Source organism: Coccinella septempunctata, chromosome 8, assembly GCF_907165205.1.
Source record: "Coccinella septempunctata chromosome 8, icCocSept1.1, whole genome shotgun sequence".
Lineage (NCBI taxonomy): Eukaryota > Metazoa > Arthropoda > Insecta > Coleoptera > Coccinellidae > Coccinella > Coccinella septempunctata.
In genome coordinates this window covers 21,674,105-21,690,758 of record NC_058196.1, presented here as the reverse complement: position 1 = coordinate 21,690,758, position 16,654 = coordinate 21,674,105, and the positions used below count along the sequence as shown (strand labels likewise).

The 16,654-nt window shown below is 35.8% G+C and overlaps 1 protein-coding gene across 7 annotated transcripts in view; it reads left to right on the top strand.

The window, feature by feature from the left end:
- Positions 1–16,654, top strand: part of LOC123318645 (poly(rC)-binding protein 3) — a 186,468-nt gene that overhangs the window by 127,951 nt on the left and 41,863 nt on the right. For 4 of the 7 annotated variants that reach the window (XM_044905326.1, XM_044905325.1, XM_044905324.1 and 1 more), the window contains exons 1-2: positions 14,431–14,576; positions 14,867–14,992. In XM_044905326.1, coding sequence (XP_044761261.1) covers positions 14,921–14,992 — 72 coding nt within the window. In that variant the 5' untranslated portion in view covers positions 14,431–14,576; positions 14,867–14,920. Of the gene's footprint in view, positions 1–14,430; positions 14,577–14,630; positions 14,773–14,866; positions 14,993–16,654 lie in introns of those variants that run through there. The other 3 variants (XM_044905322.1, XM_044905320.1, XM_044905321.1) reach the window with 3 other exon arrangements.

The following is a 16,654-nucleotide window of genomic DNA, read 5'->3' as shown; positions in this document are numbered from 1 at the left end:
CTGGAAAATCTTAAAAAATCAGAGCATATCGATATAAAATTTGTTCAGATGTTCGTTGCTGAGTTAATGTCAGCGAATATTGAAATGTAATCGAATCGATATTATCCCAAATTGAAGTGTGAAAAGCCTGGTAGAAAAGATTGCTGGAATTCTTTTCTCACGCTAATTCCTCCTGGAACATTATGCCCAAATGTCTCTTTACCTATTCATGAAGTAAGTATTCATGGTCAAAATCTATGTCTATGTCTATGCTTCCGGCCGACCGTAAACACTTATGTAAGACTTTTATTCCTGAAGCTTTTTTCTTCTTCAAGCTCTGCTTAAGCTTGAAATTTTCATGCTAGATTAAACTTCCGAATACGAGGTTTGAGTTCTTAACAAACTACCTATCGAATTGAAGTCAAACCTAGTACTAGTTGCACCAAACTACTTCTCAACTTTTCATTTTGCACTTTGTACTTTACACTTTTCACTTCTCAAATGAATTACTTTATCACATTCTCCGATAAATATTCAGAATTGGAAAAAGCAGATAGAAAATTGCAAAAAACTTGTGAATTGTAGCTACGAAGTTTTGTGTGAATAAAGCTCTCAGAAACTGAAATATGCAGCAAATAATCTGTTTTGGTTTAATTTTTTGTTTGAACGACTTCTTGATTGGAATCAATATCTACATGCGGTCGAAAAACGTCTTCAACCTTAAGCTCATGAGGATAACCAAGCAACTGCATATTGTGTATCCATAATTGAATTTTCCGCTATAGCAAAATAAAAATGGTTTGATAAAAGTTACAACCTCACATTTCCATCCTATTTAGAGTGAAATGTGTCAAATTTCAAGATGTCCATGGCCAGCCGACTGCTTTTATGAAAGTGAATGGAGTATACAGTATGAATCTTCGTCTGGTGCGAATATTTTAACAGTAGATTCCTAAGGTCAAAAGAAACACCATTATTTTCGATGATAAAAAGATATAGCTATTTTAAGTTTTCATAATAAGCCTTGCCACCCCTGGAAAAACAAAATTTCCTTCAGAATAACAAGCTAAATCTATGAAACTACACATGTTTGGATCTTTTAAAATGAGTGGCATTCAGCCAAAGTACCCATAGTACATGGTATGTAATGGTCATAATGAAAAAACTGGAAGACGTGGGTGATATCTTAGTTAGTTCTATAACCATTAATACGAATGTCATAAATGTCACGATTCGCTCAACAATTACTTCTACGATACCGATGGGATTTGTCTGAAAGCACTCCTGAAAATCTAGTGTTCATGCAAGAACATTTATCTTTTACTTATATATTATAAAGCACAAAATATGGTGAAGTGTTTAAACACCTTTACTGTATTTTGTAATTTGAATGGAAAAAAACTACCACAAATTTAACGCACCAATGTCAGATCGCCATGAGATGTAAGTTGTAAGATAGGGTAGCAAACCGATTGGTTCTTGTGTTACATCATTTGGATGGCCAAGTATTAAAGTCAGATTTTTTAACCCTCTAATGCCCAAGTTTTTTTTCCTATTTTATAATTATTTCTGTATAGTTTCAAATTGGCTTATGTAATCTACATCTTTTTTTCGCAAATAGTTAACTGATTTACACCTGTTCCCACAAAATGAACCTATACTGAAGGCGGACATGGGCAGAATAATTTTGTATCCACTTATATGCAACCAGTCTCAAGGCGGACTTGGGTATTAGAGGGTTAAGTGTGCATGCTTTCCCTTTTCAACCAAGATATTTTTGGGATGAATGGTTATACAGGATGATTTCAGAGAAAATGCCGAAACAGGTCAATTTTTATTCGGAGGGAGACATATTTCGAACAGAATTGTAAGCCGAAATCTCCTCAACACTGGGTGTAGAGGCTATCACGCCTAAATTCTTAATATACAATAGGGGGTGAGATTTACCTCAATTAAAAGATCACATGTCCCTCTACATGAATACTATGGCTTGCAAATTTTTATTGATTCCTTGAAGTAGTTACAGGAGGTGACAATTTGAAAACTTGCCAGGCCAATTATGTCTCAACAAGGATGTTTTCAAAGAAAAAGCCGAAACAGGTACATTTAAAAAGAAAGGAGACCTAATTTGAGCAAAATTTAAGTCGAAATCTCCTCAAATCTAGATGTAAGAGCAATCACCCCTGAATTCTCAATAGGGAATAGAGGGTGAGCTATACCTCAATTGTAACTGTAAACCCTTCTCACTATACTATACTATACTATACTATACTATACTATACCTCAATTGGAAGACAATATGTCCCTCTACATAATACTATTGTCTTTCAATTGAGGTATAGCTCACCTCCTATTCCCTATTGAGAATTTAGGAGTGATAGCTCCTACACCTAGGATTTAGGAGATTTTGGCTCACACTTCTGCTAGAAACATGTCCCTCTCCGAATAAAAATTCTCTGAAAACATCCTTGACGAGACTATAGGTCCTTTCGTTCGCATAAAAAATGTAGCACTTTTCTACACTCGAATTTATTTACACCAGTGTAGAGGAAGTGCAGTTTATCTACACATAGTCAAAAGAGATGTAGATAAACTACACCTGCTCTACACTGGTGTACATTCAATCAGCAAAAGAATACTAAAATAGAGTGAAGAAAAGTGCTACACTTTTTATGCAAACGAAAGGACCTATAATTGGCCTGACAAGTTTTCATATTGTTAGCCCTTCTAACTACTTCAAGGACTCAATAAAAGTAATCAAACCATAGTATTCATGTAGAGGGTCAAGTGAGCTTTCAATTGAGGTATAGCTCATCCCCTATTCCTCATTGAGAATTTAGGAGTGATAGCTCCTACACCTAGGGTTTAGAAGATTTTGGCATACACTTCTGCTAGAAACATGTCCCCCTCAGAATAAAAATTGACCTGTTCAGGCATTTTCTCTGGAAACATCCTTGACGAGACTATGGGTCCTCTCGTATGCATAAAAAATGTAGCACTTTTCTACAAGGGAATTGATTTACACCAGTGTAGAGGAAGTGTAGTTTATCTACACATAGTCAAAAGAGATGTAGATGAACTACACCTGCTCTTCACTGGTGTAAATTCAATCAGCAAAAGAATACTAAAATAGAGTGTAGAAAAGTGCCTACACTTTTTATGCAAACGAAAGGACCTATTATTAGCCTGACAAGTTTTCATATTGTTAGCCCTTTTAACTACTTCAAGGACTCAATAAAAATTATCAAACCATAGTATTCATGTAGAGGGTCAAGTGAGCTTTCAATTGAGGTATAGCTCATCCCCTATTCCTTATTGAGAATTTAGGAGTGATAGCTCCTACTCCTAGGGTTGAGGAGATTTAGGCTTACAATTCTGCTCAAAATATGTTTCCCTACGAATAGAAATTGACATGTTCCGGCATTTTCTCTGAAATCATACTTGTCGTGTCATAATTAGACTGGCAAGTTTTCAAGTTGTCACCCTGTATTTCATTCTTATTACAGAATAATATCATCCAATCTAAAAATGGTACTAAATTTCTTGGCATTTACCTTGACAATAATTCAAAATGGGGTTTGCACATTGATTCTGTATGCAAAAAATTGAACAGTTCCTACTACGCTATGAATAGGGTGAGAAACTCACTTTCCCTTGAATCACTCATAAATATCTATTATAGCTTGGTCTATAGCCACTTATCGTACAATATTCTACTATGGGGAAACTGTCCGGACGTTGGAAGAGCTTTCATAATACAGAAACGTTTTTTACGTATGATATTCAATATACCACCCATTTTCATTTTCAAGTGTCTCTTACATGTGAAAGAAAATGAGGAAAGTGTTGTACAGTTGTCTAGTTTTCATAATTATGGTACCAGAAGTTGGAGAGTATTTGTTCCCAAGCATAGAACAACTAGGTTTGAGAAGTCTCCTTCCTATCAATGCATTAAACTTTATAACCATCTGCCCCACAATATTCAAAATCTTGATTCCAGCAAATTCAAAAAAGCTGTTAAGAAGTTAATGTTAAATAGATGTTATTATAGTGTAAATGATTACCTCAATGATGTCATAGTCATAAGCTAATGTATTTTTTTCTTTCTTTCTATATGACCTATCCTATACATTGATTTGTCTCAAAGGATCAATAAATTATTATTATTATTATTCCAAGTTTGGAAATAATGAACCAAAAATAGATGCGTCCTTTATATGGACCAGAAAGTATCGATTCAATCCATTTCTTCCCCACTAAAGCACATAACATAGGAATTCGAGAATTGTCCAACCGAATTTTTCATAACTCCGCGATCTTCTCTCATCAGAGAATCGAACCGAGGCTTCCCCATCATCTACCAATCCTTTGAAACCCGATACAGCATTGTGTGAACCATGAAAGCACCCCATCATCTCAAGAAGATGCGCTACTCCTACACCAAAAGCGAAATAATCCCCGGTATCCCATATCAGAAAAATCCTGAGAGAAAAAATCCAATGAAGATGGCCCTTCAATCCCATCATACAACTCATCAGCGTAATTGATTCGGCGGAATCTGTGCTGCACGCGCGTATCGATTTCCCAAAATCCCCGGATCAGATGGCAATTAAACTTCTAATTCGTTACCGATTCCATGAAAAGAAGATACGGAAAACTTTTCTCCCGTTTGATCCGGCTCGTGGGACCTACGCACTGGCGGCGGGCGGCCTGAGGGGGGCCCTCTACCTCCGAAACTTTAATAAGCGTAGTGTGCAACGGACAGACACTTATTTCTACGGCTTTGTTCGGCGAATTTTCGTACGAGCGCAACGGCTCGAGCAGTTAATAATCGGGGATAGTAAGTTGCGAACTAATTATCGGCCTTTAAATTGAAATTTTCCGTTGAGAACAGTCGTGTTTGGGGGGAGATGGATTTTTTTGAGCTTCGGAGGGGTTGTACAACTCAGGGAGGAAGTCGTGAGATGATCAATAAGTATAGTATACGAGCTCTAATCGGAAAGAATTGTAGAAAATAAATCGTTCCAGAGATAAATTGAAAGCTCAGGATGGTTTTGGAGTGTTGACTTCTTCTCACCCTCCATATTCGTTGTAGTTGGGGAGCCCAAGAGGGAAATTCGGGAATTACTCGAGCGTGTCAGATTAATATAAGGGAAGATACCTTGGTCCCTTTAGAGTGTCTCTACCAAAAATTAGACCTGTATATAGGAGGAGTTTTCTGAGACAGCCTGTCAGAATAGTAAAAAAAACGATCATTGTACATACTCGAGGGGGTCAGATTGATATTTATGTAATTAATTACATGTTCAGAAGCATATATTTCCTTAATCTGAATTTAAGCGTGACGAAAATGTGTGGGAGGGCGCCAAACTTGTAAATAAAACGTCACGTGGGCATTCTCGAGCGCGGTGGATTTTTTCCTATATTGAAGGTAATGACTCAAGAATAAGGGAAAAAATTTAATTCGACAGTTTCAGCAAGCCGAAACAATAAAAATTTGTTGTTAAGGTCACAAAAATCAGGTTTTTTGAATTATCTCCCCCTCTGGGCTTCAAATCTTTTTCGCATTCATTATAAAAGTTGTAGAGCATAACATTTTCTACAAATTTTGTCCTAAGCAATTTTTTCTACGTTCACACGTTTTTGAGATATATGGCGATAAATGCGAGGTGTTTAGCGATACATGCTGAAGCGAAAATTCACTCGTTGGAAAATAGTACATTCTAAGGTTCAGTCAGAGACAAATTTCGAAATTGCCATCATAGAAATACCTTGTCATTTTGACAATTGGATGAATGTAGATTAGACTGGGATTCTACATTGACCTTGCCCTTTCGCATGTGTGGCTAAGCTCCTCGCCTTATCGCCCTCTAACTCGAGAACGGTTAAGAGTATGTAAAATTGCTTCAGACAAAAGTTGGGTAGAATTTTATTATTTTCGACTTTCATAATGAATACAGAAACGATTAGAGGTACAGGAAGCAAGATATTCTGAAAAAATGCCTTGATATCATCTTAAAACTGTCAGATTGAGAAAACCCTCACTTAAAGTGTCAGATTAATGGGTTAACACGTCTGTAATACCGATATTAATCATCTGTATGTAAAACTGACACGCTCGAGTATGTACAAGTAACGATTTTTTTTCCATTTTCAAATAAAGACCGCTTTGACCTTGCGTCTCTTCCAAATTGTCAGTGCCTTCAAAAGAAGTTTTTGGGTTCAATTAACATTTCCTCAAAAAATCTGGCATGCTAGAAGAAAAAATGTTTCTTACCATTTTCATCTCTTCCGTACGGCCAGTCCCACCATGCAAACTGTCAGATTAAACATGAATTTATTACCAGAAACACGTAGGGCATATACAATATGTTAATCTGACACGCTTGAGTATATACACCTGACGATTTTTTCACATCTTTGAGAACCTGCAGACGCTTTCCCCACCGCTGAAAGTTCATACATCATAGAACCTTTTTTTTCTACCATCTAATCTTCAAAATCCACTCGGTTTCCACGACGGTCGAGTAAATACCGATTTAGCATCGTCGGCTCCCCAACTATAGCATACTATAAAAAAAGGAAACCGTTCAAAAACGTTAAAATAACATAAACTTCCAATCACAACTATTCAAAAAAAAAACAATTTTTCCAGGTGATAACCTGAATTCCGATTTTTTTTTCACGTGACACAACGTATTATATATTTGTCTCGTCTCGTTTTCGAGACAAGATTTGATATTTCATCGACGAGAGGAGACATATTTTTAGAGGGCCCATGACCTTTGGGTCCTCATTAGTATTTTGAACAATGAGACTTTATTGAGATATAGGTACATATGTTTTTCTTCCTTTGGTAAACCCATTTTCAATACAACATTTTCTACTGATGTTTTGAAAAGTCCCTCAGACATATATTTCTCTTCAGGTTTATTCATTTCTACTCCCATGAATCAAATTGTACAGTTTTGGATTGAAATTCTTTTATGGGATCTGTCACATCCACGTCCTACACTCGAACCAAGAAATCGTTTCCTCTGGAAATAACATATCTCTTTTCCTAGAAATACCTACCTCTTTCGTTCGATCTGAGCTGAAAATGTAGTAAATAGTTTATTCGCGATATGTGCTTTTAGAATTTGATATTGGAGAAGCGGGAATTCGAGTGGAAAAACAACAGTGAAATGAAGTTTCCATACCAGCTACGTTGCGGCGTATTTGTTGGTATGCTTCATCAACATTTCTACAAATTACTCCAGGGAAACATAATACTTTTGTTGTTCAGTCATTCTGATACTGAATATAAATTAAAAAGTTGCCGCTAGGAAAAGAAGGAAAATTTCAGAGAAATTACACTGCTCGAAGGGAAGTGAAGTGAATTTTAAAAACCATTCATTTAAGGCCTTAAATGTCTCCATAAAACGGAAGACAGGACAAAAAAGTTCAGGTCCTGGCCATTTGCAAAAATGGACTTTTGACATTTTTTTGAAATTTGTTTTAGAAAAATCGGATAACCTCTAGAGTGATCCGAAAGACAGCAGAATAGTTGAAAACTCTTAGTGAATTCAATTAAAAAAATCGTACCTTTATATTGACAGGTTTTCTAGTTAAAACCGTCATGTCCATAAAATTTGTCGGAAACAGTGGTCAACGTCAAAGAGGCGCACCACTGGGGTATTTCGAAATCTACATTTCATGTAAATTCTGATCCATCTAGACATTCACAAATGTAAAGAACAAATCGTATGAAAAGAGAAAGGAACAAAAATTACATGTAATTAAAATAATAAGAGTTTACTACTAGTCTAATGAAATTAGGCAACACATGTTGTCAGAGAGAAATTTCTCCATACTATAATAACACCTTTTTCAGTAATAGGCGCTTAACATCTATCTTTGTTTGTCAATTGGGCAAAGTTTGAGGTTCAGGGAAAATATCATGTATTTATTTTCAAAAAAATGAAAGGTTAAATGAGTTTTTTTTGAATCTGGTAACTCTTGAACGAAATGAAAAAAACAATGATAAATGGTTACTTATGCAACTATCAGAGGTAATATGGGGTTGCAGGCTGAATTCTTCATGATTACCGAAAATTGAATAGAAAACAAGGAAAGAATAGGTATTCGATATTTATCGCCAACGTAATTTCTGTAACTCATTCATTGTATTAAAAATACAACTAGTTCGCCGAATCGCATGGGGAAATTGAGTTAATGCTTGTTTTTCTGATATACAGGGTGAGTCTTGAGGTCAAAAGAAACACTTTTTTCCTATAAATTTTTTTTCGATACGGCCCTGTTAAAAAAATATAGCCATTTTAAATTCTCATAATGAGCTGTACCACCCCTGGAAAAACAAAATTACCGTCAGAGTTACTAGCTGAATCTATGACTCTACACATCTGTGGATTTTTTAAACAGAGTTGAATTCAGCCAAAATACCGAATTTTTCAAATTTCACAGATACTTTTCTGTTTTTGTACATCAAATTACTCGAAAACGTCGCATTATACGAGAAAATATGAAGAATACTTTTATTTTACAAAACGTTCAAATATTCATCAGATAGCGTCCAACTAATTTTAAAGAGTTGGGTTCTTTGAATTTTTGGTATTTTTATGGTACGTAATGATCATAACTGGAAGACGTGGTTGATATCTTGTGTTCGAAAAAGATTCATCAAATCTTAATAAATGAAAAACTATTTTCCGTCATTCGATAAAACCGTTTGTGAGATAGAACTAACAATAACGTTATTGTTAAAAAATGTACATTTTTTTATTCGGAAAAAATGGTAAAGAAAAAAAGTGTTTCTTTTGACCTCAAGAATCTGTTTAATAATACTGTTTAAATAATACTGTTTAAATATTTGTACGAATCAAAGACTCACCCTCTATAGTAGGTTAGTTTCATTGTTAAGATGGTATATTCAAAGTTTAGAAAAACTTCAGTGTCATGTTTCCAGGGGTCGCATAGCTCATGAAAACTTAAAATGGATATCATCTAGATTGCGTCAAAGAATCTGTGTATATACACTGCGCAAAAAAAATAACACACATTCTGAAAATCTCAATTTTAATGAAAGTTAACTGACTTTATAACTTATTTTTTATGTTCTATCGAGAAGGTTTTGAACGAAACAAGACACATTAAATGGAAGAAAAATTCAGAATTTCACCGAATCTTATGTGAAAGAAGAGGAATGAACAATTTTCAAAATACTGAAATGCTGATAAGTGATTTAATACTTGGTATTTCCACCCCTTGCGTTAATTACAGCTCGGCAACGATGGTTCATACTCAAAATAAGTGATCTTAAAATGTTCTGATCTAATCCTTCCCAGATTTCTCCGAGTTGGTTTCCTAAGTCATTAAGAGTAGCTGGATGATTTTCTGAACTTCTCAGCCTTCTATTGAGGTTGTCCCAAACCTGCTCAAGCGGATTGAGATCTGGACTTCTTGCTGGCCATTCCATTCGAGAGACTTCAAACTCTTCAAGGTACTCCTGAACGATGCGCGCACGATGGGGTCTGGCATTATCGTCCATAAAAATGGAATTTTCACCAATGTATGGGGCAAATGGCACTACATGCTCTTCAAGAATGTTCCTTATATACTTATCAGCATTCATAGCTCCATTATCAACGACCACTAGGTCTGTGCGAGCAGTCGAAGATATTCCACCCTATACCATAATCGATCCTCCCCCGAAACCAGTAGTATTCAGGAAATTGCACTGAGCATATCTTTCATGCGGACGTCTGTATACGAGGGAACGTCGATCACATGGTAGAGGCAGAATCTAGACTCATCTGTGAAGAGAACTCTTTCCCAATCGGCCTCTTTCCAATGGATATGCTCTCTCGCAAAATCCAAACGAGCCCTTCGATGGGCTGGGGTAAGAGCTGGGTCTCTTGCCGCGACACGAGGCCTTAAATAATATTCTCTGAGTCGATTTCTTATTGTCTGAGTGCTAATTTGCACCTCTTGAGTTTGCTCAAGCTGAATTTGAAGGAGGCGAGCGGTTGCAAACCGTTGTCTCAACGAAGAAACTCTCAAGTAACGTTCTTGAATGGCAGTTGTTACCCGTAGTCTACCCTGTCCTGGTCTTCGGACATTCATACCTGTCTCCCTGAATCGCTGCAACATTCTGGATCCACTTGTATGGGAAACTCCAAACCTTTCTGCAATTCTTGTGTATGTCCACCCTTCTTCTCGCGAAACTACCGCTTGGGCACATTCCTCTTGGGTCAAATTGCGTGTTTCGCGTTGCATAGCGATCGAGTGTAGAAAATCAAACGAAAGAAAAACTATTGATCACTATAATTGATCGAGAACAACTGATTTAAGAATGAAGTCAATACATTCAAAATCTAATAAAATCATCTTTTTTTATTCCTGCTGGGAAAAAACATCTGTATTGAAGAAAACCGTTGAAAGTGGATAACATATGCATGCATAATTCTGATAAAAATAATTATCATTGAGAACTTCTTCAGTTGTAGAATAAATTTGAGATTTCCATAATGTACGTTAATTTTTTTGCGCAGTGTATTTTTGATATCTGATTGAGTTCCAGTGTTACATATTGACCAATTGATAATGAACTCCTTACTGATATTTATTCATTCACACAAAAAATATAATAAGTACCTACATTTTATTTGACACCAAAGATTATATCTGAGCACATTCAGAAAAATCAAGGAGACAATTGAGTCTGGGTGTGTAAAAGAAATTGCCTGAGAATTAAACTGAATAAAAGACAATCTGGACGCTCTAAATTATGATCAAGAGTGAATCTAGTAGAAACCAAATAGAAATGATCAAAGTGTGAAATTTTCAGTAGTTATTTTTTCGGGACAAACATGTCACAAAAAGCGAGCTTAGAATAATTTGGTGGTTTTATTTCAATTTCAATGGTTCGTTATTGAAAAAAAATGCACTCGGACTGGCTTTGTTGTTGCTTTTCCCGGTAATAATTCTTCCCCATATACCTTTTCAACCCTCTTTCTGAAGAAAATGAAATTACACTGCTATTGCTGTCATACGCATATATGTTGAGGCATACCAAAGTGTTCCCTTAAAACGCCTCGGTATCCACGACAAACGTTATAAAAAACAATAAGGTCACTTCTCCATAAAAACAATACCCCCTTTCCGGAAATATTCATCAACTTGCTCACAGTATCTCAATATTAAATATTCCACATTCTCCAAAATCATTCGTCGGCGCTCCAAAGAAGCGCATTTTTCGAATTTAATATTCAGATAACTGAAATATATTAAGGAGAATTTCTCATTGTGGGAGTCCCGTATATTAGTACCGTTCCAGGGCGGACGAAATTGCAACCGCCCGCCCGCCCGGCGAAATTCTGACATTCCGAAATTAAATTAAAGCCAGGTATTAGTCCGTCGTAATATTTTTATAGCGGCATAACCTGAAGCCGTGTTATAATTCGAAACGGGCGTTTAACGCCCTAATAGAAAAGTATTGGGGGTAATAATTCTCCAACGGGGGGTTTACGACGGAAAAACAGCTGCGCGTCAAGCTGCGTCCCTTGCGCCTCGGCGGTAGCGCTTAAAATTAACCAAAAGACTGATAGTCAATTTGAGAAAGCGGCCGAACGTTAAATCAGAAATCTGTAATTGTGAGAATTATTTCAAGAATATTATCCTGATTACGGGATCCGTCAGAGATGTAGTTCATCTTCACCCACCTGAAGATGCTATTTTGATACCGAAACGCGTGTCATGGTTTGAAAACTCATTTGTGTGAAAATCATACAGGGTGACAATTCAAAAACTTGCCAGTCCAATTATGTCACGACAAGGATGATTTCGGAGAAAAAGCCAGAACAGGACAATACTATTCGTAGGATGACATATTTTGAGCAGAATTGTAAGCCGAAATCTCCTCAACCCTAGGTGTAGGAGCTATCACCCCTAAATTCTCAATAGGGAATAGGGGGTGAGATATACCTCAATTGGTAGATCACTTGACCCTCTACATGAATACTATGATTTGCAAATTTTTATGCAGTCCAGAAGTAGTTACAGGGTCTGACAATTTGAAAACTTGCCAGGCCAATTATTATGTCTCGATAAGAACGTTTCCAGAGAAAAAGCCGGAACAGGTCAATTTTCAAAGGAAGGGAGACAAATTTTGAGCAAACTTGTAAGCCGAATACTCTTCAAACCTAGGTGTAGGGGCTACCACCCCTAAATTCTGCATCGGGAAAAGAGGGGGAGCTAAACCTCAATTCGAAGACAATGTCCCTCTACATAATACTATTGCCTTCCAATTGAGATGTAGCTCACCCTCTATTCCCTATCAAGAATTTAGGGGTGACAACCCCTACACCTAAGATTGAGGAGATTTTGGCTTACAATTCTGATAGAAACATGTCCTCCTCCAAATAAAAATCAACCTGTTCCTGCATATTCTCTGAAAACGTCCTTGTCGAGCCATAATTGGCCTGGCAAGTATTCAAATTGTCAGCCCCTGTAACTACTTCAAGGACTCAATAAAAATTTGCAAACCATAGTATTCATGAAGAGGGTCAAGTGATCTTACAATTGAGGTATAGCTCACCCTCTATTCCCTATTGAGAATTTAGGGGTGATAGCTCCTACACCTAGGGTTGAGGAGATTTGGGCTTATAATTCTGCTCAAAATATGTCCTCCTACGAATAGAAATTGACCTGTTTCGGCATTTTCTCTGAAATAATCCTTGTCGTGACATTATTGGACTGGCAAGTTTTTGAATTTTAACCTTGTATAAGCTATTTTAAGTTCCATTATAGATGTTCATGAAGTATCGGCCACATGAATTCAATATAATGTTCATCATGGAATGGAAGTCTGCAGTAAAATATTTGGAAATAACCTTGGATAAAAAGCCCAAAACACCTTATGTCGAGAACCCGACGCTTCTTCCATAAATTTGAGTAATAACCAATCAATAATTAACAATCATGTTTTACCCTTTATGTTCAGAACCGAGAAAAATATGAAACCTACACTATTTTCATGTGATTATAGTTGTCAATGTTTGCAATTGTGTCGATTTTTACGAAGGAACACAATTACTGAAAGTGATTGTTCTGTAACAAAGAATCTCCACCGCTGTCACCAATGTAATAATGGACAATGGACGTATCTTGAACAATGGAAAAACCGGCTTTCCACTGCACAAGGGATTTTATTTTAGAGATGGTAAAAAAATTAAAGATTATTTTCAAAAAATGAATAATGTGGATTCGGCCTGTCGCGCGAAGGACAAGACTTCTTATTTTTCTGTGGAGAAAGTTCAAATGGAACTCATTGATAAAATCGCTAAATAAAATTAACAATTGATCAAATAAAAAAAGCAGAACTACTTAACAACTTAAATCTCATGCAAGAGGCGCAAAAGAACAGACAAGATTTTTTATCGATAAAAACAGAAATTATTAATTTTTTACGCTAGCCTACGCTCATAACATTCATCCATGAATTTCTTGGAGATTTCAGGACTATGCACTATATTCGCGCTCTCTGAACCCCAAACAGTTCAGAAAACAAAACAAAACAAAATTGAAACTTTCCATTAAAAAAAACTCAAACTCTCTAATCCTCGTACAAGGTGCAAGTCCAACTTCCTCAGACCTCAATCATACATTGGAAGTTGCGTAATTTGGTGTAAACGAAGACCTGTTAAAGCATACTGAATATTTGAATTTTGCACATTACTGTTTACTCAATCAGAAATCTTATTGCAATTGAATCTTTTCTATCGAATAAATTTTACGTATATTATCAGAAAATTAAAAATCTTCCTTCTGATCCCAAAAGCGGAGTTCGGTTAAGCATATATACCTACAGGGTGTTTTTGAAGGTGTTAGGTGAGGCTAAGTTTCCATTTTCATTAGAACGTAAATATCGAACGTGCCAATATCCTATACGAAACCACATGGTCGAATCGATAAGTTTTTTTCCATTGATTTGCTAATTCAGCTAACAAACGGTTCAGGCAAAGATTATAGAGTTAACTCTATAATCTTTGGGCCTAGGCTCGCATACGATCTATTTCAGTAATCATTTTCATTCTTTTTTCAACTTTGCCGTTTTGAAATTTTGTATAGGTGATTTTTGGTGAAACGCTTCATTTTGACCAGTTTTACCTTCTGTTATTAAAAAAGCCCCACATTCAAATACACCCTGTGTATAATCCAATACAAGACTATGAGATTTTTATCCTCCAATTTTCCTTATTTCTGATTTCATCAACATTACAAGCTATAACCAAATGTTTCATCATGAAATTCTACGATTTGTTGATATACGAGCATATGGAGCTGAGTACGGTCCTGCCCCTCATGCTAACCAAGCACGTTGATGCTGTCAGGAATGCTATTCTATGGTTGGCATTTGGCATGACATTTCTTTGAAAATCCCGGAGAACGGTTACTGCGTCGGTACAGTTTGTAAGGATTAGAAAGAGACTGAAAATTGTGTTTGTTTGATTTTGTCCTGGAAGTGGTGAATCTGCAGCCTCTCAACAAATCGGGTTCCTTTATTCCAAGAAGTTTCATTATTTTCAAAATAGTTTCATGTGAGTAAAAAAGCGGAACACATCACTGTTTGACTGTTTGTTTATGAGTTCTATGACACAAGCTCATTTCAAAGGTTATGTTTGATAATCATCCCTTCAATTTCTCATTGTGATTCTGGTATTTCTGTTTATTTGTTTGTGTGAAAGTGATTTCATTAGCTAGAAACTATACACTTCTTCAAAGGACGATAATAAAGTAAAGTTTCTGTTCACAATTTAACTATTCCCTCAAATTTCCAGCCAATGTTTTGCTGTAACCTTTGTTTGAATAATTTTCATTTTATTTTCAGATCACAACTAAAATTCCTATCCCTTTGCCCTGACCTTTTGCTCAATAACACAAAATGGATTTGGATATGCCACCAAAAGATGAACCCAATGTCACACTTACAATTCGGCTCATTATGCAAGGAAAGGTATGCATTTTCATTATATTAGTTTAATTCTGAGTGTTGTGAGATAATATAACAAAGCAAGTAATTTCAATAATAATTGGAAGCCCAATTTTAAAATCGTTGAATGCCGTATGACTTAGAAATTTATTCTACCGTTGACACATAAACTTTTCCTTTTAAGGGAAGAATAGATCTGAGACAATCTTACAAGGAGCAAACAATGAGCACAATACAATTTCAATTATCTTCATTAGAAATGAAAATATGTCAGGTTTCATTCACCATTTTAATATTTCTGTATATTGTTAATATTTGTTCCCCTATGAGGAATTGACCAAGGGGTAGGTATATCTTAATATATATCGATGGGTTTTGAGATCTTTCAAGAACAGTACCTGCAACATTAGGTTTGTCTGTAGAGTGGTTCACAATGGTTGTGAACAGTGCAGAGCAAGCGCAATTGCATTTTAGGGTAGCAAAAATCCATTTGTGCTTGCTCTGTACAGTTCACAACCCTTGTGAACCACACTACGGACAAGACTATTGTGTTTTGAAGAAACTTTTACTAGGAACTATATCATCTTAACTCGTCAAGAGTTCAAGGAAAGAAATATATTGCTATATATGATTGGAAAGAACTTTCTGATTTTCAAATTTGTTTGCTTAGGTTACCCCTTACTGCTTCAACTTGGAAAATAATCAAGGTATTTTCAAGAGGGTAAATTTGTGAAAATACCCTGGAACATCAACAGACATACTGCTGTTCTCAACCAAAACATGTTATTATTCCAATTTTTTTAAGCATTGAGTATTTTTGTGTGAAGAAAACCTCTCTGCTATTTTGACCTCCATTCTCCAGTTCTCGTCTGTGGCTTATGGCCAAGGGGGTAAGCACTCTGTGAAAAATATACATTGATTTAGGAAATCAATATGATTTCATGATTTCGGATGATGATTTTGGTCTTCAAAAGTACATCGATTTCGGATGTGATTACCCCTCTTGCCTATGGCCCTTTGCAGCATTTCAGTAAACAATAATTGAAATTTTAAAGTATGTTAAGTTAGAAATCATTTTTTACTGATAAGAGTGTGAATGGCCATAAGAGTTTTGAATATCACCAACTTATGGGAAATAAAATTTTTCATTCTTCTTATCGATAAATGAAATGATTGTGTTACCTAATGTCCCTTGAAGAGAAGTCATAAAATTTCTCAACTTGTCTCTTCATAGTATAATAAATAATGAGCACATTGGGGGGTTGAATAACAATTATAAAAACTTCAAACAAATTATGACTAAAGATCTCCGATAATTGTAATCAATTATTGGTAGAGGGAGCATGACGAATTTCCCAATAATACATAGAACGTTGCATAATTTAAATTAAATATCGACTTTTTCGAATTTTTTTCTACAAAATAATAATCGACGGGGTAAACAATTTTGTGCAATGTAACAATGTATTGGTAAAATGACCCTCTGTTTTAAGGGCTCCAGATCGTGTCTATTGCGCCTGTGCGGTATTATTGTGATTGATGTTAATTTTAGTCGAAATGGCACTCAGGATGTGCTAGAATAATTCAAAATATTATCATCAATATTATTGAAATTTTTTGATCTCGAACAATGACGAACATCTAACGAAAATTCATAATAGTGATGGAACAATTGCCCGCGACCTA